This window comes from Watersipora subatra, chromosome 5, assembly GCF_963576615.1.
Source record: "Watersipora subatra chromosome 5, tzWatSuba1.1, whole genome shotgun sequence".
Lineage (NCBI taxonomy): Eukaryota > Metazoa > Bryozoa > Gymnolaemata > Cheilostomatida > Watersiporidae > Watersipora > Watersipora subatra.
In genome coordinates this window covers 21,694,969-21,718,855 of record NC_088712.1, presented here as the reverse complement: position 1 = coordinate 21,718,855, position 23,887 = coordinate 21,694,969, and the positions used below count along the sequence as shown (strand labels likewise).

Here is a 23,887-nt window from a genome sequence, read left to right as displayed (position 1 = left end):
TTCGTAGCCCGAACTCGGACAATACAATCAGGCACGCGACAGATGCACGCATATACAACGTCTCACGTGTACGTCTCATATTATTATTTTTTTATAAAAGCAATTAATACCCCAAGTAAATTATCCGACGTGTCATTCTTTTTAAACTGCCCTCATCGATAGTTTTGGAACTGGAAAGGGTTGAAACCTACTTTACTGTTCCGAAGAAAATATTCGTTCTCGCGATAAACTATTGGGCCAACGATTTATTGAGAGCTTAATTTGGCAAACTTCCAAGAATCTTAGGTCAAAAAGTCTAACGGGAATCGTCATTGTTACGTCATAAGTATATGCGCAAAGACCATCCTGACATTGATTTTATATTGCCGCAGCTGGAGTGTTCTCGATTCTTCCTTCACAACCTGTAGTAGCCGCTAATCAAAAATAATGTCTAGTTCTATACTTTGTAAAAAAGATTTTCGACCTGACTATCTTCCGAAATCATCCTCAAACCATTCTCCCATCGGCTGCTCTGCCACAGAGCTTTCAAGGTACTTAATGATTAGTTACTAGTCGAACTTTTTGTACAGTTTTGCCTCTTAGATTTTAGGCAAAACTCTTTCTATGCATACACAACTTTTTGAAAATGTAGAGTTATTACAGCGCCTTTTTAGCAATATGCTGTGGACTGTGTTTGCTACATCGATTGGCTAAATCTTTCTATAAGGTACGTTTATAAAAAAAATCCATCACGAGTTTGATTTACTCGCAAATCTGTGGAAAATCTTGCGTGCCCTATCTTAAGCGTGATCATAAAAAAGTTGAATGCGTTTACTAGATTGTTGTTGTTTGAAATACTGGTTGTTCTCTGACAGCTTTGTTACGTTGCTATGAAAAAATCTATTGCAAATGTATATTTTGTTGACTATAAATAGATGAAAAATCACTGCAAATTTATTTTGATGGAAGCTGTTTGTCAACAACAAATCAACGCAAACTAACACGTTAGTTTGAGTTGGTTTTTGTTGACAAATTGCATCCATAAAATGAATTTGCAGAGATTTTTCATCTATTTATTATTGGGATGAAAATCTCTATGTTGAGATTTTGATTTTGGTAACTGTTATGGAGCTTACTCTTTTAATTCCCCGCTGCTAATTTGATTGCGATAGTTACATCACAATGAATTAGGATCTTTTCCTAACTGGTATTATTTGTGTTCAGTGCTAACATGGGGAGGAGAGGCTGTTCTGACTCAGATGTACGTTGTTTTGTGAGACTGCATACAGAAACCCTGTGGTGCTCCTGATGTTCCCCACGCTGCAATCACTCAACAACCACTCCCTGGTATACATCCAATCCTTACTTGGCATCTCATGAAACAAGTTGTTTGAACAATCAAGGCACATTAGAATGTACTGAGTCGTGCAGTGCATTATGAAATAACTTTGCAGTGCATTACAGCTTTTAAATTTATGTGCATTAGACATTTACTGTAACTACCCTCTTACTTCAAATAGTTCACTGATCTACTTCACACTGACTTCCATGATGTATTACCTGAAAATCAGCAATTCATGCATACTACGAATGTGAATTTTTTAAAACTTTGAACTGCATGTGCACGGCAACTGTGCTTTAATATGCGATTGATACTCAGGGTGACAATGCTGATGTTCCAAGGGTCTGTTTAGTGTTGTAAAAAGTAGTAGATGCTATAATTAACATATGAAAATTTTGCCTGATGCTAATTATAGCATCTGGCAATTATAGCATCTGATTATAGCATATGTACATCGAGCTCATGAACTTGCGTTCTTTTTAGAATAGAGAGTCTATCAATATGGGGAGTATTATAAGGCTAATTCAATAGGTCAAAAACAGACAAGCGTGCTATTACTTGAGTGTGTTTGTATCAAGTTCGCTTAAATAGTGTGTATAGATAGTGTATGAATAGTGCATGAAGTATCTCTTGTTTCTAATTCAGCCAAGAATGGCATTTTTCAAAATTCTGCTAGATATGCTATGAAAAGTGGATTTAAACACTTTTTCGTAAATTGAGTAGACCAATTAAGGAAAAGCTTCAATTAGTCGCATTATAAATTAAATTGAAATGGCACATTTGGAATTTACAAATAAGAAAGACTTAGCGTTTGTGAGTTCAAATCCAGTGCGAAGTGCATGTTTCGTTCCTAAAGCTTTACCACTATAACTGGATAGACGGATGACATTGAGATTTATATGTATAGATACATTTACCGATGATACACGGAAGGGTTAGCATCTGCTGCTGAATTACATGGCACAGAGCTTTGCTTACCATAAAGGCTAAAGTCGCTATATTGCAATAATATCACAATATTATAGTATCATTAGTTTTCACTGTTTTTGTGTACCAGAACTATGGTCGGCCTTATAGCCCAATGATGAATCTTCGACACCACCTTTCTATTCACTCAAGCCGTACACACCCAACCTGTCTTCCTGCCGAACAGTATTGTGTGTTGGTTTTCATCTAAAATTTTCACACATAGTTTAAGCCCATTCAGTCATACTGTGAGTTTACGGGAACCATAAGCCCTATTGTGTTGCATAAAAGCTGTATTTGAGGTGTAATTATCCAGGTTCAGTTTTGTTCAAGGGTCGCGCATTTACTTGTTGGGTTCTGAACCTATACCATTGTATTTTGCACTGTAGTCTGTAGGCGTGGTCACACGAGCACCGAACTAAGTGACGCAAAACGACGTCGCTCTCAGCTGTAAAAAGTTCAGCCGAGGACATTTCCGACCAAAACAAAATATTTCGGTGCTGCTCGAAATTTCGTGGCCGAACCCTTGCTCTTATTGGCTGGTTAAAATTCTAGAATTCTAGCGAGCACGCGTCACATTTCTCCTTACGTGCGTGTGAGCAAAGTTAAATAAGAAATGGGACGATACTTTTATTTCGTTAAATAAACAACATGAAGCAATTTATGACAAGGTTCATCCGGACTTGTGATTGTGTTGCATAAATGTAAGATGTTGCACTTAAGTTTTGCATAAATGTAAGAGAATGGTTGTGATTTTCTTTTGTGTAGATTATAAGTAATGTGTCATATTCATCCTGATGAAGTATCGTTGACTGATTTATTTATGTAAAACCACAGGACTATGATAAAGACTGTTTTTCTTTGTAATGTACTCCGCATAGAAAAACATTCATATGTTAATTTAAAAAAAATAATTATGTTGATGGAAAGGGTTGGCAAAATCTTTATATCGAGTGATTTGTTTTGAGCAGCTGAACGATCTTCTGATAAATCTGCTGTGTAATTATAATTTATAATTGTTCCTCAAAGTTCTTTGTTTACAATAGAAATATTTAACTCAAATACATAAAAACTACCAGTGAAACTGTGTCCTGTCTCTATACGTATGGTATCTAGGAAACGAAGTGACTTCGGATGCCGTGTGACATGTGCCACGAACCGAACCAGCCTCCGAACCGATCCTACGTCGGTTCAGTGCTCGTGTGACCACGCCTTATGTCTGCTGTTGAATACGAACGCGTTGTCTACAGTATGTGTTAAATCTTATTGGTTGTTCTTATGGCTGCCGCAGGTTTGGAGGGCAGCAGTGTGGGGCATACGACAACGCCCTCTCCCACTGGAGATCATTTTCAGTTTCCAGAAGCGGTCAGATCTCACTCTAATTTGACATTCTTGGTGAAGCTAGCAGAGGAGGTGGAGGTAGCCTGGCAGTGCCTGATGCACAACAATAATTTGTATGTGAAGGTGCCCAATAGTCTTCCTCTATATGGCAGCAGGGACAGGTGAGGATTTGCACACTCAACAGTTTCAATGCATGTTTGCATTAGGTGATTTTATAATCACAAATAGCAGCTAATAATCATGGTAATTGCTAGCTCACTTTCAAGTTATCACTGTCAATTATGAGAGTCGGGACTGTCTCTCGGTACATTTTCTTTAAATACCAGATGTCGAACAACTTGGAGTTCTAGCAGAATTTGAGACAACTTTGTTACTTGAAATGTCGAACAAAAATTTACAGCCCGCACATTCGGGATACGCCGAGGAAACTCAACAATGCAGTTTAGTTGCCAACTGATGCTCGCAATCTCACTCTCCTCATTTTTACCGTTTTCTCTCTCTTCAGTATTCAAAGGTTGTACGCGGATAGGTTTGTTGTGGTTTAGGAAATAATGATAACATTTCGTGTATTGCAAACTGCATTACATTGGACCCGCACCATATGATTTTAATTTGTTCCAGTGTTTTGACATCGTAAGACGAAAGTGTACTATACAGGAGTATAGAAACCCATAGTTAATACTAATGCCAATACCCTTAGTAAAATACGTCACATTTTTATGTGCGTACTTTACATATTAAAAATTGTTAAACAAATAATATATTAACCTTATTGACTATAGTTACCTGTAGCAACTTTAGAGTATTTTGTGATTATGATCTGCAATAAATGTAACATTACAATGTACTAGGTGTAGTGCATACCGCTGGGAAGTTCTCACCTTGGAGACAGGCGTATAACATAAACATTGAATTTAACCTAAATGAATTTAGCTTACTAAAAACATACCTAAAGCTAAGTTTTAGTATGTATTTTACTAAACTTTAACTTGTTCTCATCTAAAATTTTATCACTTATTTCTTTCTTGTTTCGTTTTCACTATAACTTCTAATGAATAACACTGAACTGAAAGAGTGTGAGCATTGTGTCTTTTTTCGGCGTTATAAAAGGAATTTCGGCAAATAGCATATCGGCATCTTGGTTATTTCAATGTATTCAGCATACCAACTGCCAAATGTTAATTTCGAGAGAAATTTTTGTTGATATTGCTTGGCGACAAAATGTCGTATGGCGAGGCAAAAGTAAACATTGTGTTCCTCTTCGTAAGGCGAAAAAAACGCATAACCTGTAATCATAACCCGGGGTGCTCTGTATTTAGTTTTTATGTTTTACGAAAATAAAACATGCAAGCTACTGAAGCTATTTCTACACATTTTTTGTCCTCAAAATTCGGAGGAAATAATACGGGAAAGAGTTGCTACTGCGCACTGCTTATCCTACCCTATTCAATTGATTGATTATTTATGACAAGTTATATATACTTACTTATTCTTTTAGTGTAAAATTTATTGTGTAAACTAATGTAAAAATGATTTAAAGTTTTGTGTTCTGTTTTTACAACGGATTAAAAGTTCGTTGCATTATTTGTAACCGAAAAAATTATTTTAGAATTTAAACAAATGTGTTTCTAAAGGCTTTGTGAAATGGATTGTATTTTAAACCAGGTCGAACTGTACCGTTATCACCCCTTTAGATTTCCTTGTAGTTTGGTTTGCTTTGTGCAGTAATTTTTTATTACAATATACTTTTTTACAATTAGTTCTCCCAGTCAAACCCTTAACCCTAGATGTGCACACTCCGTGTAGGGCCAACACTCAATGAAAAAAACCAAGTTCAAGGTTTATTCGTGGCGCAAATTTTTAATGCATCAACAGTAGCAGATGACATGACAGTTCGACTTTTCAATATTATTTTTGTGTAATTCTAGTCAATTACCAGGTTCCAGCAATAGTTTTAAATGACCAAATTTGGCAGAAAGATTGGTTATTTTTTCAAGTATCAACAGGAAATGCTGTGACGTTATATAATTGAAGTTACTCATTTTGAAAAAAATTATCTAAAAATTATATATTCAAAATCCTTATTTATGATAGCAGAGCATGCTTGGATAAGTTAACCCTTTGACCGGGTATAAGCCCCCCCCAAAAACAACCGAGACTCGTGTAATTTATTTTCGAAATTTCAAAAAGAACGATATTTTATGAACATGCATAGCTCAAATCTTAAATTTAGTTCAATGAACAAACTTTTTTGTACATATACATTCATTCACATCTCTACTACTCAAAAAAAATTACAATCATGTGCAATTGTCCCTGTATGGAATGCTTGGAAGCATCTTTTTCGGTATAGTCAAACGCTATAACGTAGCCGTGCGAGCCACCATAACGATCGTTTTCTCTTAATATTCCAAGTATATTAAAAGTCCAAAAAAGTTTACATCACTTCTATCATTTGAATTAATTTTATTCTGATCAGACAAAAAATCACTAACGATCGCAGGATAAAATAATCTTTTATTTTACCGTTTTGAAAGTCGAGCCGATGTTGACTGGTTTTTCCAACTTTTAATCTTTTCCAAGGAATCGCGATTTGTTTTTAGCTTTTAGCACAAAGCAACGCCTTTCAGATAATCGTTTCATATTGTAAATCATCGACTGATATCTTGTTGATGATATTTAAAACTTACTAGTGTTCATATCCTTTGTTTAACGTTACTAGACGACAGCTTTATAAACGTCTACCGAAATAGACATGAATGTCGTTTCCCCACGCAACCGGTAAACGACATTCTGGTCGTTTCCCCTGTCAAAGGGTTAAACAGATAGCTTCCAAGAGCAGTCAAGTTTTATGGTAAATATTTCTTATTTTCTTACTAGCCTGCTTAATAGTATGTAAGCACAAGTCATTGGTGGAATTCTATAATCACCCCTCAAAAGATAATGCAGCGTGTATATTTTAATACCTTTAGTAATTGTAGAAGCTGACATCAAATCTATTATCTTGTAGAGTCAGTGTCATGTGCTCAGTCTTCACCCGCCGCTTTTGATTCGTTTAGACAGCCCTTGTTCTAGAATGTTCAGCTGATGAAATTTCTATATCTATGCTAGCCGAATGTAGTCTTGAACCGAATGTAGTCTTGAACTGCCAGTCTAGTTTAAACTAGACAGGCGGTTCCTTTTGCTACTATTTATTATGTTTTTTTTATATTTTGATGTATTATCTTATTGTAAGGCACTAAACTCGCACACAGAAAACAACATTCTGTTGTCTGATTATGAAAAAGCTTAGTTGTTTTGTCTCAATGCTTGCGAATCAGTGGTGTTGCACCTCATCGGTTGCACCCTATTGGTTATATTTCAGGAGTCGCACTTCAAGAACCTGTTAGTATACTTATTACTGCTTGTTGTAGTTTTGTGTCTCTTATGGAATACGTTGAGGTTGACCTCAAAGCCGACCACATGATCGTCTGCTTGGAGAAGAATCAACCTCATCTCTCCGCTATCGTGCGCCTCTTCATGTTTTTTGGGTTCGCAGCCATATCTCCTGACCACCAGCTGCTAACACCTATCGCCTCTGACACCCAACAGTTTGTCTGTCTGGCATATCAAATCCAGTAGAGCTCTGATTTCTCGTGTTCCGCATACTAGGGACATTTTATAAGGATATAGTTTTACTTAACTCTGCGTGTACATTGGTTGCCCGTGTTTAACAATTCTACGTAGATACATTATAAATATTTGGGTGATTTTTTCATCGTTGATGAAATCTGTTAATAGAAGTGATAAATAATATTTAAGACTGTAAGCTGTCTCCTTAGTGCACTATCAAGTGATTTATCAAGCAAGTATTCATAAATATACTACTGGCCTAAGCTTATTACTTTCTGTATACTATCTGTTTTGCGAAATAGATAATTTGATAACCACCACTTGACTTGTGTAGTTCCTCATCATCATTCTTCAGCATCGTACTTTTCCACCATCACCCTAACATCCATACTTTCAAGTGTTTGTACTTGTTTTGTCCCAAATCACATCTTTATATCCTCACACTGATGAGCATTTCCATCCTATCATTGGAATGTTGGTTTCTTGATAAGACAGGGGCGTCATGAGTCAGAGGTGTGAAACACCATGCTACAGCTGTGTACATACATGTACAAGTACTGTTTGACAAACAGCCCTACTGAAAGATGCTGAAAGCTCATTACAGAGGCTACTGTCCTTGCTACTAATGGCGAATCGCTTTGCTCTACCAGGATCTGGTGATTCTGATTACTTTACAATAAACAAACGTTTGAGTGCTTTCGGATTCAGAACACGCAGATATACACGATTAGGTACACATGAGGTGCTTGTTTTATAATTGCATAATTGTCATAATTTTAGAAGTGCGTATGGCAGTTTTTGTCTTCATTCATTTGTCTTCATTGATTTATTTGGTTAGGGACCGTTGACATTGAATAAGCGAATGCAAAAGGTATTGTCAAGGACTTTTACAAATGTTTGTTTTATGTTTTTCTTATAGCAAATGCATTGAGTTTGCTGAAAAGTTGTTATCAGATTCATTTGTGGGTCTTTCACTTTGATCACCTATTGATGAAAGCAGCGTATAGAAGATAACTCCAAGTTTATAGATTTAACAAGTAGGACTAAACAAATGCTTATCAAGTACCAATTTCTGTGATTTTCTGTCATAATTATGTCATGCACACATTTTAAGAATTTGTGTCAGCAATCTGAAAGCTCCTTGAAACCTTATAGCAAGTCTTAATAACAGGATGAGACAATTATCATTGCCAAGTTATGATTATTAGATTTGTGGAAATGGTACCGAGGCTATATTATGGTTGCAAAGGTATGGATGTAACTGTATATTAGACTATTACCCAATAAATAGTGAATGAATGAAAACATCTAGTCAGGCTACGGTACAATAAATAGGTAGTAATACAGCGTCGTATCAATAATAGGACAAGTACTAAGGCTATATTATTATAAATGCACATTGTCACTGAAATATTGTCATATTGAAACCAGCAATAACAACAAAAATATTCTATCTTCAACACATACTAGGCTAGGGGTGATTATGTCTAACATGCCTCTATTGTTATTGCCTTCCAGCCTGACTTGTTACACAGGACTGTTAAACACTTTCTTTTATTTAAAAAATTGGCATAAGACAACATGATGGCACAGCCCTCATGTTGTCACAGCTATGATCATGATGATCATCACTGCTTGTCGTTTAATAAAATTATGTTTGAAGGCAACCAACAGGGCAGAAAGATACTTTATATACTTACAAGTACGACAACATCTTAGAGTTTTTATGCGTTTTTACTAACTAGTAAATATGATTTCTAGCTTTTAGCATTGTCAATAGAAATTCATCATACGGAGTCGTCCTATCTCATCATAACTACATTCAGGTTTTGCTAGTAAAAGTGCTGGAAACGATGATGGCACAGCCCTCATCGTGTCAAATTTCTCTAATGGTTTTGCTTCATCTAGAATGCACTTCGTTGGCAAAATACTGTGAACAATTTTACAGGACAAGCGTTACAGATACAGGTTCCAATAATATTTTGGGTAATTTCGACCATACTAGAATCTAGTACCATTTTCAAGTCATAAAAATTGACAGAAATATTGGCTATCTTTGGGAAGTATCAATAGAAAGAGGGACTGATGAAATGTTATTGAGTTGCTGCTGTAATTAGCAGTTTGTTCCATGTGACGGCTCTTTAGAAGTAAAACCAGGCTGAGATGATAGGTCAACATCTGACGAAAGTCTTAACATGCAGTTCACAAAACTGAATAACTGGTATAGTTTTTACAAATGCTTGTTGTAGTCATCCAAGAAAAGTCACTAAGAAGCCGCTATACATCAGATCATGAAGTTTCAATAAAAACATGAACAAAAAAGGTTGAAAAATAAAGGCTATAGAAAAAGTTATAAAATCAACAAATAAAACAATATAAAGACAAGTGTATTTATTGGGTTAGAGGGATACACTCTTGTTGGCAGCCGTATGGCTACCTGTAGCCATCAACAGGAGCTATACCATTCAAATATGCATCACTGGTAGGAAGCAGACTGACATGGTTTTGGAGGTCAAACTCTGTGTTGGTTCTGTGAAGTGGTGAGAGGTGGAGATTCCTATGAAAGATATTAGGCTCACTCCTCACCAGCGGTAGGAGCTGCTGTCTCTTCAATTTTGCCTGATCATATTTAGCCTGTAATTAAAAAGGGAGATATTAAAAAAATATTCCTAGACTAATCAAAAAATGGTCTACGCTATTTGCAAATGGTTTTATACTAATGGTTGTCAATGCAGGTTAATGACACCTGTTAGCATGTGTCAGCAGGAGTCATATTACTATTCTATCAGTAGGGTTAGCTGTGTTGGATATAAACATGTACCAACAAGCAATAGTTTGACACTGAAGCTGTAGTAATAGTAAAGCCTATGTTAAATTCTTCAATTCTTCAACAATTCTCGTGGTTTGCCTTAGAAAAATCACTTCCTCTCTCGTCACTTTTGGAAAAGAAAACTATGTATAGGGTACTCTATTATATATACTAATACTGGGGGCAGTCTATTTTACTGTGGGAAATTGCTAAATGTGTCGATAAAGCGCAGAGAATAACTAAAGTAGCTGCTCAATTATTCGGTGTATGTGTTACAGCGTCGGTGTAGGCGTTACAGTGTCGGTGTATGCGTTACAGTATTGGTGTATGCGTTACAGTGTCGGTGTATGTGTTACAGTGTCGGTGTATGTGTTACAGCGTCGGTGTATGCGTTACAGTGTCGGTGTATGTGTTACAGTGTCGGTGTATGTGTTACAGTGTCGGTGTATGTGTTACAGTGTCGGTGTATGTGTTACAGTGTCGGTGTATGTGTTACAGTGTCGGTGTATGTGTTACAGTGTCGGTGTATGCGTTACAGTGTCGGTGTATGCGTTACAGTGTCGGTGTATGTGTTACAGTGTCGGTGTATGTGTTACAGTGTCGGTGTATGTGTTACAGTGTCGGTGTATGTGTTACAGTGTCGGTGTATGTGTTACAGTGTCGGTGTATGTGTTACAGTGTCGGTGTATGTGTTACAGTGTCGGTCTACCAGTCTGAGTGTCACGAGTTGGAGTATTGTCGAAAGCTATCTTGTATTATAATCTCTACCCTTTTTATTAGATAGGCCAATGAACAGATACACAACGATCTTATTGTAAAGCTGTATTTTTGTTATATTTTAGATATATAAAACATTTTTATTGGTTTCCTTTTTAAAAAATAGGCCTTGCTGTCTAGAATAAAAACAACAGTCGTGATAAATTGACATTGAAGGCTTGTGTTCTCCTTACCTCATCGTAAAATTACCGCAATCGAGACCTTGAACCGAGTGAAAGCGATAAAAAGAGGATAAAAGTTGTCCATACAAACCAATAATACTACAATTACGATGCAGTAATGAAATTAAAAAAATTAGCCTAGTCTTTTTTTCTTTCTTTTTTTCATTGCCCGTATAACATAAAATCCCGTAACGTAAATCTTCCTGAAACAGAGTGTTTACGTTGTAGGAGCGCCAAATGTATAAAGATTATACCAATCAAACAATTTATTGAATCGGTTACTGTGTGTCTTCGTGTACTATAAGGCAAACTGAAGGATACGCAATTGGAACCAAACATATTACATCATATAACATATACTCATGAACTCAAACGCGTCCTACGCATGGAGAATGCGAAATTCAACTCTTCTTATCCAATGCTTCTTAAAAGTTGACTTGCAACAAATTTCACCGCAGGGATCATGCCGCAGGGCGGCAGTTGTAGGCTACATTTGCTGCTATCTTTCATCTGACCCTGCATGGCGCTGGAGAGCATGTCAAGCACTAACTCGGCAGGTTTGATGAACATGGCTTGCTAATCAATTTTGTGGTGCACCTGGTGTCCAACAAGAACTAAAAGGGCTGGCCTAATTTTTCTTGGGGAAAATAACTGGCAGAATGGTACCAATCTAACGCCTGTATCCTAGCAGGCTCAGGTCAGGGCTCGGGCTCTGCTCAATCATTTCTCCAGGGCTACTAGCGCTGACCTAAACAATACTGACCTTACTACATTTAACCTTTGCATGGTATATTTTTATTACTTAAAGGTTGACTTGCAACAAAACTTACCTTACAGTTATTTGGTATCAAAAGATTCACCATGTCTCACTCTGCGGTGTTATAGGTTCAAAATATGTAGAAATGTGATTACAAGCTCTTAAAAGCTCAAATACGAACAGGTAAAAAAGCGGCTGTAGACTGAAATCCCTTATTTTGATGACGTATTCAACTCAGTGTGATTACAAGCTCTTAAAAGCTCAAAAACCAACAGTTAATCACAGCCATCACCAAAGTGCCATGGTTTGAAATCGCTTTCTTTTGATGACGTACTCATTGTGGAACATTGTGGTTATTGTTTTGACACGTGATAACATCACGTGAAATAAAATGCCAATAAAAGGCTCAATATAAAATGTCTCGCAGCACTAGTATGACAAACACTTCAGGTTCCACCGGAAAGCCCTTATCAAATATAGATGCTCGCTACTTTACTGTTTCATTTCAACTTCATGTCACCTTTAAGCAAATGGCAATCATAGAGCTATCTATCAAATCAACACTGGAAGCATAGTTAAAATGCTTACCGGTTCACTTAGTAGTATTTTAAAAGATTTTTGATCACCAAAAACAGTATGAGTAAAAACAGAACTATGTAGTCCCAAATAGTGCTATAAACACGACGGTAAGGAAGGGTGAGGAGACGTACCTTATTGTACATGAGGACTCCGAGCACTGCAAGTAGCATCCCTCCAACATTAGCCGTGGTGACTGGATTACGGAGGAGGATGAGCGAAGAGCTGATGATAACTATACGTTTTGTAGCATTGGCCACTGCATAGCTGAGGGGCGTGACAAGTGATAGGAGGGTAAAGGCGACTACGTTTATGGTAAAGTTAGCGAAAGCATCGGCAATTAGCAAGACGATACATCGAATTACCTTATCACCCTTCATCTACAAGTAAAAGAAAAAAATGAGATGCTTTGAGGATATATTTAGCCATTTCACATTCACATTACAGTTATTTGGTATCAAAAGATTCACCATGTCTTACTTCGTTGTGTTGTAGGTGCAAAATATGTGGAGATGTGATTTCAGGCTCTTAAAAGCTAAAAACGAACAGCTAACCTTTAAAGAAAGTTATAAGTTATAAGATATCAGTGCTAAAAGTGACAGCATTACGATGACGATAAAATAGACGCGTAAGAACAATAGACATAGTTTTATTGAATGCATGAAGTATATTTGTGAAAATGTTTTGACGAATGAGGTTGCGTGAAAGTGTAAACAGAAACCATCTCCCACAACTACGACACATTTGAGCCGTTTTGAAAAGAGATTCTAATCTATGGCGGTTTTGTTATGGCGGCAATTAGCTGTTCATTTTTGAGCTTTTAAGAGCCTGTAATCACATTTCCACATATTTTGCACCTACAACACAACAGAGTAAGACATAGTGAATCTTTTGATATCAAATAACTGTAATGTGAATTTTGTTGCAGGTCAACCTTTAAAGATTATTTTACACAAAGCTATACTTAGATTTTATCAGAAAGTATCGACATTTTTATCATTTGCGTTTGTTGTTGATGTTTGAGGGGATCTGACTGCCAGAATGTTTCATGATTAAAATCGACAAAACTTGATCAGGGTTAAAATGCTCAGATCAAGTGAAAGTGTAATTATGCAAATAAACCGACAGAAAAGAGACGTGTAACGCTGCAACTTAAACACAATAAACAATATTAACTATAGCAAGAATAGCAACTAGTGACATCATTTTGGCACATATATTTCTTCTGAAGGTCTTAGTACGAACAAGTTTTCTCAATTTTAGTCTTGAAACATTTGGGCAGTCAGATCACCTCGAACATAAAACAATCGCAAATGATAAAAAGATATCAATAATTTCTGCCAAAATCTATTAAAAACTTTAAACACATACCTATTTGGTTACGTTTGTATTTAATCTTTGTTTAACATTTCATTTCTAATTGTGGTACAAATCTGATATGCCATATTGGCCGAGAAAATAAAGTTAAGCCGGTGCAAGTAAAAAAAGCTAAATGAAATATGTTAGCAAAATGAATTAACTTCCAAAAGTACAACATGTGAAACTTCAAACATGGGCAAGATATGCGTCAGAAAAATGACAGTGTATATATAATCAGGGTGTAACAGTGCCCATGATGAAGGTGAATGCAGAGGAAATACCGTACAACCTCTAATTAAACGTCACCCCCATTTGAAAGTCACCTCCATCTCTATAGAAGGGTTGAAAAATAAAGCGCCACCCTTTAATTGAATGTAACCTCCATTTGCCTGCCACTTTGACATTCTTTGATCTTTATGAACCAATAATAGCAAGTGATCAGTAGAAAAGTGTCCACAATATCGTATTAATAATTAATCGTTTACATTAATAACAAATAATTCTCTTGTTGTCCAATTCCAGAGCTTTCAATGTTTTTGTTAAAACTTTGAGAGTGACAACATAGAAATAATTAACTGTGTCGGTCTAATAGTAGTTCTTTGCTTAATTAACACAGTCCTAATACTTCCAAGTACATGTATATAAAAACGGTTTACATTGTATATTTATGACTGTATATGAATGACTAATTTTAGGCTAAAAGTTGTGGTTAACGGGCATGGGGCTAAAAGTTTGTTATTACATGTATTTGGGCGAAATGCAATGCGTAAATGTTGCTCTGCTAAAAAATTGTTTTGACGCTAATATCGACTAGTTCAGCAGTACAGAAAAAAAGTTGAGATCAGAAGACATTGTGGAAAGTATTGAACAAGTGAAGATGTTCGTTCCATCGAAGGCAACGATCAGAATGCAATTGGCCGAGCAAATGATGCAAATAGTTTTGTTTTAAAAATGTTAATTTTTGTTTCTGCATGTGATATGAGTGTGGTTCATTTATACCACATGTTCACAAAAATTTGGGCACAATATTTGTAGCAGTTAATAGATTATTGTTATATAATTATGCAGATTTATAACATATTATTTGATAGCATCATTGCGGTAATCTGATGGTAGAATGAATTGACACCTGTAACTCCTCTTCTATTGCACATAAGAAACTAGTTCTGGCTGCAAACTGTAGCAAGCATATTGATGAGCGCAATGAGCATTTGCGCAATGAGCATTTATGCAACATTGTTAAATATAGTTATAAAATAAAAATATGCTTTCAAAGAAATTTAGGATGATATGAAAAAAATGGAATGCTCCAACAAATTGTAAAGCAGGGCACAGACTATAATATCATCGCAGGTTAATTGCTAGCAATAGATATCAACTGGTAGATATATTTTTGAGCTTTCCTACGTATATTTATTTCGAGATCTTTGAAGTCAACAAGTTGGAGATAGGTTAGCAGAATTAATGCATCTAAAAACGGTACTGTCGCTTAGCTCAGAGGAAAGTGAAAATATAGACGACATTTGCTTCGCCTATAAAAGAGGTAAAATTGTCTTCACAAAATGCTGCAGAGCCATTTGAAAAATACAATGCCAGCCTTTATTTGACCGCCACCTCTATTTGAACGCCACCTCTATTTGAACGCCACTTCTATTTGAACGCCACCTCTATTTGAACGCCACCTCTATTTGAACCCCGCTATAGAGAAAGAGTTGAAAAATAGAGCGCTGCGGCATTCAATTAAAGGTTTTACGGTATTTGGAATTGTCATTTCTTTGCTCAACTGTGACACCCAAACTTGATACACATATGAGATTGAGTTGCATGTTCAGATTTGGTGAAAGAAGCTATTAACAAGATGAGAAAGAGGCTAAAAAAGGCAAGCGACGAAATAGTAGTTGAAGGCAAAGAGAGTTAAAAAAAGAGAACAAAAAGAGAGAGAGATATTAAATGATACAGAGATGAGAAAGGATAAAGAGCAAAGATAGATAGATAGAGGAAGAGATAGAGAAAGAGATATAGATAGAGAAAGAGCAAAGATAGAGGAAGCAATTGAAAAGTAATAGTAAAACGGATCAGAATAACAAAGTGAGACCGTAGAAGCAGCAAAGACCCAAGTATTGACTTACCACATTGTCGTCAGAGAGAATATTCCTCAGGTCTATAAATAGCCAGACAGGGATGAACATAATGAATGTGATTTTAGAGATAATGAGAAGCATACGGAGGTGGTGGATCCCTGTATCTCTCAGAGCCTACAAATAGACACCAATATATCCCTGCATCTCTAATGTGTCTTTCATAGTTGCCGTGGCTGACAAGTTTTACAATAACTACAATGCCAATCTATATATAAATCTCAGTGTTTGTCTTTTTGTTGGTCTTTTTATCTGTCATCCCTGTGTCCAGTTATAGCGAATAAAACCTGACAATAAAAAGTCCGCTTTGCAGAGGATTTGATCTCAGAACCTCCAGGTCTGAAGACCGTGTAATCTAAACCACTACATCACGATCATTCAACTGACCACAGTGATGAACGATTGCAATGACATTCATTACATCATATATACATATCATTACATCATATCATATCATTACATTATTAACTAGCGCAGTTGATCATTACGCGTAAAGATTATTAAGCTGGTTTCAAACACAGCTATTGTTTTAGTAAAGATTTAGACTACTAGCTTACAGGTAAGTTACTCAAATTCATTAGGCAAGTATTGTATTACCCATTCCCGGGCATTCAGCTAGTCCATACTATAATAAGAGCCGTCCATCTGTCTGAAGCCACATCAAGAGCGTTAAGAATACAATTGCCCGCACCCAATTTGAACTCGAGTACCCTAGGACACCTATGTATTCGCCTCATCTAACTCTCCCGTTTTCGCGGAGTCATTCTCTCGCGAAAATTTCATGTGCGAAACTAAACTATCATAACGAACGAGCGAAAACACAAAATTAAATAGCTTTGTTCTTGATAATTCAAGAAACAAATGGCAGCAAGTGATCAAATTGCATTATCGACCTCGCCCACACCATTCTACCTGCGGCTCACAATTACAAACTAGTCCCAAATTGAAATTTTTTTCTTATCGGTGAACTGAACCTGGGGATTTAATTATGTTTGTTCTACTGGATTTATTTTCACATCACTATATTTTCGCACTCATCAGAGCTGCGAAATTAAGTTGCAGCGAAATATCACTCTGTATGCTACTCACGAAACTAAATACTAGCAAAATATAAGGGTCCTAAGGTACTTTGATTTACCTAGGGTAGTTCGGCCCTCCATTTACTAATTGACTCTGTCATATCTGTCCTTAAACCGATCACAACAATTATATGCATGAGTGGAGTCAATAAAAAATATGTTAACAACCCTAACATGTAAAATTTTACAATGTGATCCTGAGTGTAATTATGTTTGGTATGTAATTTTGTTTTTTATCGCAATTTATTGTAAATTGCAACGCAAACGATTGAAAAGCAAACCCATTACCATTACATCACTTGGGAGCCCTAATGGTCTACAGTAGTTGCTCATACTATGTCAATAATCCGTTCCAGGAATGTTTACATTATAGGGATTTTATGCTATACATACAGTAAAATGCCTAGTCTGTTCCAAGATCTTTCCTAACTCACCCGTTGGCCATACAAAAAGGAAAAACTAGACCTAACTTTTTTAATTTGTTGGCTTTACCGCAACTGCAGTATTATTGGTTTTCATAGACGATTTTTATAGTTCATGATTGCAGTCGTATTACAATAAGTTAAGGGAAGCGCACGACCTCGACAATCTTCGACGTCCATTTGCAACGACTTGTTTATTTTTTCTAGACAGCAAAGTCAATTCTGCAACCAAAAATTAAAGACAATAATTTTATATGTCTACAATAAAGCAAAACAAAAATTTATTTTTACTGTAAGAGCGGTGCTTACCTGGGTTTCCAGGGTTCAAGGTTAGGATGAAAGAGCGCTTCCAACGATACTCCAACTCATGACATTACGATCAGTAAAACTTGCACCAATCGATCGCCTTCAGGTATTTATGAACAATTGCGCAGATACTTATTCGCTCCGTTTTATCGACGCATCAGGCGATTTATCACAACGAACTAGAATGTCATGAAACTTGTATATATAATAGAGTTAACGCTACAAGTCATTTTTCATCATAAATGCGACGAGAGAAAGTGACATTTTAAGGCTAATTACAATATTTACTTTATTCAAATCGCATTTGAGAACTTGAACTTCACTTGACGCTTCACATTATATGGAATCTTTTATGAACTACAAAGCAAAAACTTCACATAATTTGTTCATGTTATCTGGAATTTACGCTATAGGAGGTTTAGGTTATAGGAGCCCTTACTGTACTCTGACAGTCTAATGATTTGTGAGAGATAAACATGTGTATTAACTATATGTACAATTAGAACACCGGTAGACTTGCACAGTGGTAGCATGTTGGTCTGTTGACTGTACTGGATAATTCTCTTTATACTGATTACTCATGACGATCTCCCATAGTGCACAACAAGGCGCGCTAGTATAGTGTTAGAAATAATTTATTTGGTTTCCTCACAAAATAATGTATCTCACAGGAATTCATCATTGAGTATGTCAGCTGCACATTTACTTCTACGGATTTAAAGCGATTCCGACAAAGACAGTGAAGAACGAAGTTGGATTGGCTACAAGCGATAAAGATTCATCCTTGGTGGCAGCATGTTCGTCCTTAGTCATAATGGCAGCACGCTGTTACTTTTACATTTTTATATTGATTATATATACTTAATTCGTATCTGCCGTATTGCAAAACAACATAGCTGCCAATATTGATAGCAACGAGGAATCTCTGCTGTCACAGCCATATATATCAATTCTATAGGAGAGTTTTATACACAACTCATTATGGTACAAATGGTACCTAATTATTGTTTATGCATTTTTTCAAAAACAAATTTTATGAAGGGATTTTATGGCGCAAGCTTCCGTGTCTTATCAAAAATGTGCCAGTGTTATCGTGTTAGAAATGCCCAAATACTAGAGTGTCTTTCCATTGTCGTAATACTTATTGTGAGTAATTACAACTTCTAAGCTGCTAAATATTTTGACTTGGGCTAGTATAATTGCATACACTTTATGCCGCTATACATAGAAAATCTACCAGATGAACCATTACTTAGTTTATATATATATTAATATAATTTATATATATATTCACCTCATATGGATAAGGAAAAGAATGTCTCAAGTGAAACTACTCAGCTAGCCACACCTCTGGTGAAATAAAGCAAGTCCCTAATTGATAGTTTTAGTTGCATCATACCTTTTTAGTGAATATATTGAGACAGGAGAATCCGAGGGTTGCAATGAGGGCACTGACAAGACCTGCCAGGTCAAACGACAATTCAGTGGCTGTAGCAACGCATACCCCTGCTATGATAGGCAATATAGATAGGTAAACCTGCAACAAATTAAAGGCACCTGTCACTTCTTGTCAACAAGATGAAGTACATGTTAAGATCAGGCAGTATGATTGCGAAGTATGCACTTACTGGAAATGTCTGTGTTTCATTCATGAAAATGCGAGAGAGAATGATAGTGAACATCGGCATCGTGGCTTTAACTGCAAGGGGAAGAAGATGATTATAAGGAGGTTCAACTGCGAAAAGCAAGGAACTACTGGTTATAGTAAAGTTATGCATATTAAGTGATCAACACTTTTAAACAAAAATAGCTCAATTATAATAATAATACAGTTCCAGGGTGGCACAACAAAATCAAACGATTTCTAAAAACTATTTTTCAAAAAAGTAAATTTTTTATTTGTTTATAATTTTGAAGAAATCATTGTTTTTTCACAAAAAATATTGTTGACGTGCATGCGTAATAAATTTGTAAACAGTCCTGTCATGAATTAACAAGGGTGACAGAGACAATTGACTGCAAGTTTAGTGCAGTGCAACAGAAGGCCCTTTAAAGCTGGAACCTATGAGTTCATTTAGTAAAAATTGAAAAAACTGCACTTTTAAAACAAAACCGGTTTTTTCAACTCTGAATAACAAATACACTAAATAACAAAATACCAATCATTGACCAAATATAATTACAAACAGTCAGGTGAACACAAACCCCGTCTAACTTTTCATGTTCAGAGATTGTTTTAATAAAACTCATGTGATTGTTCCCAGTTTAAGAGAGTCACCCTCACTTATTGCGAATGAAAGTGCCCAAAAAAGAAGTTCCAAAAACAAAATTAGGACACATCCAGCGTAATTTGTTGTGATGTTAAGTAAACATAATCACAAACAGAAATGAAAAAACTACTTAACAAATTATCACTGAGGTTACAAACCAGTCGTTAAAAAAAAGTAAAAACTCGACTGACAACCTCACACAATTGCCGTACAACCTCTATTTGAACGTGACCTCTAATTGAATGTCGCCTCTATTTTCACGTCACTTTGATATTAATTTATCTAAACAAACCCATAATAGAGAGCGATCAGTAGAAAAGTGTCCACAAAATGTTACTTACTAATAATGACTCCGTTACATCAATAATAATTAATTCTTTCGTTGCTGCTGTACTGGGGTTGCCATGATTTTAGTGACGGTGTACCTAAGAAGATGCGATCGTCACAATTGTCAGAATTACACACCCTCTGATTCGAAATCACGCACATCTAAATCAGATCCCTTGTCTTCAGATTCGTCCTTAAAGTTAGAAGGCACCCTCAAAATTGTATTTTTTTAAATTATTTTCAAAAAGACATGTTTCCTATAAAATTCAAGTGTACTCTTTCCATTGCTGCCACTAAAATGTATGTCAAACCACTTTAAAACACTCATAATTTGGACTGAATGTTGGCTACGTCCAGAGACAATATGCCTGAGATATTGATCGCTGCCGGGTGGTACGTGGAAACAAGGCAGCTGAACCAGTGGTAATTGCTGCTAGGAAAACAAACAGAAGGTCAGCTGCACCATATGATAATACATGTTCAAGTGGAGGGTTTTAGCAATACATATTCAGGTGGAGGGTTTCAAAAGTGTATGAGACAATCCAGCTGCCTATAACTATAAAGAAATCATTCGTTTTCTATTCCCAAACTTTAGGCAGTATTTTCTCATTATTTACTTTTTGTCAGTGTTTTCAATCTTTAAAACGCTGTCATTTTGTCAATTTTAAAGATATTGACTTGAAATTTTGTATGGCTAATCCTTGAAACCTAACTGGTGCATTTATGGTCTCAGAACTTTTCTTCTCTGTGTGGGGGGTCCGACCAACAATCCAAACTCAAACCAGATTTCGCATGTATGACTTTTTGTCTCTTTTACCTGAATAAAAATTGTAATTGAAAATTCTGCTCCCATATTGTCATGATATACACTGTTTGGCACTATAATAACCACTATAATGGCACTATAATAACCAAGGTAAACCACATTATGGACAAATCTGAAGACAATGGACCGGATTTATACCTTAAGGACTTAAAATCAGAGTGTAGTTCTGATGATTGTGACAATCGACCTTGTCCGGTACATTGTTACTAAAACCATGGCAACCACTACAGCAACAACAGGATAATTATTTGTTATTGACATAATCAAGTCTTTATTAGTACCATTTTGTGGACATTTTTCTACTGATTCCTTTTTATTATGGATTCATAAATATCAAAGAATGTCAAAGTGGCGAGCAAATACAGGTGACGTTCAATTAAAGGGTTACGTTGTATTTTTCAACCATTCTTCTCTAGTGATTGTTTATTAGAGGTGGCATTTAAATTTTATTTGTTCAGTTGTGAACCGATTCAATTGTGATTCAGAATACAACAAATTAAATAGTACGATAGAATATATGTGAAAGAATATGAACTTTTGTAGTTCTCATCATAATTTTCTGGCCGGTATGGCTGTTTCTTACAAACTTCAGCCCCTTTGGCTGAGGTATACAAATCTCGAAAGGTTACATTAGGTTAGTTTTGGACAATTTTTCAAAATAATGGTACTACACTCCCTTCAACTTCCCAGACAATCAGGTCCAGCTATAACTATAAAAAAGTACAGCAGAGGAACCTCTACTAACAAAATTAATTCGTTCCAAAATTAATTCGTTCATCAGTAGAAAATTTCCTACAGGAAAAAACATTTTACCATACAAGTGCCCTAATCCTTTCCAAATCCCAACAAACTCGGACATCAACATTTGTAAAAATTCTCAATACATATAATGGTTAAAACCTGTAGCAAATACATGTTAGAATTATATCACTACATAACAAATAGAAAAGTACACACGAAAAAAGAAAGCACAAAAAAAAGAATGAAAACCACGAACACAATGTTTGTCTGTTCAAATTTGACCACCAAAGAGGCTAAGCTAAGACCACCAGGTGTGGGAGTCAGAAGAGGTGGGTGTTGTATGCTTGTTTTAGTTTTGTTTCGCTCAGAATAAATGTTTCAAGAACGTAAATAGAAAGATTTATTTATATCAGCGCAGACCGAAAACTATGTCACCATACAAAAACAAAACTTGAATTGCTAGAAACAAAAGTTGTCCTATTCTTTAGGTGATACCAATGATATACAGCCCCCCCCCCTGGGGGGGCTGTATACAGGCCCCCCCCCCCCCATGGGGGCTGTATATCATTGGTGATACATTGTAACTCCAAATTAAACAACAAACGAAAACAAAACACTTGTCATTTATTGATTTTAGCTAGCAAATAAAACTGAGTGAGACGAGTTGTGGGTTATGTCGTAACCACAGAAAGCAAACAGGTCTAGATATGAAACCAAAAGGTGGCCAGTACTGATCAAAATATTGGCCAATACTGGTCAAGCTACGAAACGTCCTTTAGTAGAGATTTTGCTTTGACCAATAAATATGTTTATAGATACAATAGACGGAAAGGCCTTTCTTTTTGATTAATACGAAATGCTTTTCGACAATTTGTATCTAGAAATCTTAAACTCTCCAGTTACAGTTAACTTCGTAGGCTACACCTCTTACCACGCCGTGTTCAGGGCTATTAGTGATGAAAATTCAGGATAATAATTCGTGCTGGTCTCTTTTTCTATTGCATTGAGTCATCTAACACACTCATAGCCCAAATTATTAAGGCTATGTATTAAAAAACGCGTGTATTACAAAAACTTGATTAGTTTTAATTATAATTCCCAAAAATGACGTTATTACACCAGAAAAGAGGCTTATTATGGTACTTGTAAGGTTTATCTAGGCACAACAGATCCGACGCTGGTTTTACTTACCAGTATGAGCATAAGACACGGTTGTTCGCCAAAGACTGATGTGAGCTGAAACTGAAGTAATAAACTTTCCAAAAGCCAAAGGAAATATCATTGTAAAGTAATAACTCCATGGCGTTTTCATTCTATCGACCTGAGGCGTTCCGCAGTACCTCATGACTGGTTGAATATAAACCCATATGCTTAATAGTTGTACCATGGTTACCGTCATAGGATACGGAAAATCTATCAGTAAAGTTTTTACTATAATGTTAGCACTTGAAGAAAATGTATACCACGTAATACACAGTAAAGCCACCTTAACGGCATCCCTTTTGGTAAACTCGTCGGCTGAGCCGCTCATCTTTTTCGTGGCATGCTAATAGCATATCCGGTTTTTAAATAATGTACACTACGCTATTCTCGAACAAGTGACACGATGTTACGAAGGGTATGACATGCTCCCCGTCCATATCACACAGAAACTAGAAAAGCAAAGAATCTTTGGAACGGATGACTCGCCCAGGCATAACTTTTCATATTTTGCTAGAGAAGACAACCACGTATAAGTATTTTAAGAATAGATAAACAGTTCGAGTGAAAAATTCATGGTTCACTCATTGCAATATGGCCATGCTCAAAGCTGCAGTAACCGATGTTCTGATGTTCAAGTGCAAGCGGTTATCAAAAAGCATTTTAGTCATTTTAGATCATCTGTGGAGTTTCCCAGCAAAAACCAAAAGCTTTTGATCTTACTAAAACCTCATTGATGTAGTACAGAATTCCAAAATTTTAGGTATTGTCATAAGTTGATAGATGGCCTGTCTAGTAAATCTGGCAATTTCAAAATTTCTAGCCATTTACCATCAAATACCAACTTGAACAACTTGGGTTTAAGTAGTTATGCTTTGTTGTGTTATCAATCAACACAT

The 23,887-nt window shown here is 36.1% G+C and overlaps 1 protein-coding gene and 1 long non-coding RNA gene across 3 annotated transcripts; one reads left to right on the top strand and one right to left on the bottom strand.

Annotated features, from left to right (window-relative positions):
- The first annotated feature begins 148 nt into the window (after window positions 1-148).
- Window positions 149-3,719, top strand: LOC137396710 (uncharacterized). The gene is made up of 3 exons (XR_010978592.1): window positions 149-530; window positions 1,204-1,326; window positions 3,579-3,719. It is a non-coding gene; the product is annotated as an uncharacterized lncRNA (long non-coding RNA).
- Window positions 3,720-8,790: 5,071 nt separating this feature from the next.
- Window positions 8,791-23,349, bottom strand: LOC137396357 (solute carrier family 35 member E1 homolog). 2 transcript variants are annotated; one of them, XM_068082596.1, is made up of 6 exons: window positions 23,275-23,349; window positions 19,253-19,323; window positions 19,024-19,161; window positions 15,809-15,934; window positions 12,455-12,700; window positions 8,791-9,874 (listed from the first exon to the last, which is right to left on the bottom strand). In XM_068082596.1, the coding sequence occupies exons 2-6, from the start codon at window positions 19,310-19,312 to the stop codon at window positions 9,674-9,676; spliced, it is 771 nt and encodes a 256-aa protein (XP_067938697.1). In that variant the 5' UTR covers window positions 19,313-19,323; window positions 23,275-23,349; the 3' UTR covers window positions 8,791-9,673. The 2 variants fall into 2 exon arrangements, with proteins under 2 accessions (XP_067938697.1, XP_067938696.1); XM_068082595.1 differs by having other exon boundaries at window positions 22,980-23,334.
- Between the last annotated feature and the right edge of the window lie 538 nt (window positions 23,350-23,887).

Coding starts and splice junctions, on each gene's coding strand:
- LOC137396357 (XM_068082595.1), bottom strand. CDS start 23,319: ATGAGCGGCTCAGCCGACGAGTTTACCAAAAGGGATGCCGTTAAGGTG. Junction 19,324..22,979: donor CGTGTCTTATGCTCATACTG/GTAAGTAAAACC, acceptor TTCCCCTTGCAG/TTAAAGCCACGATGCCGATG. Junction 12,701..15,808: donor TTCTCTCTGACGACAATGTG/GTAAGTCAATAC, acceptor TTTTACTTGTAG/ATGAAGGGTGATAAGGTAAT.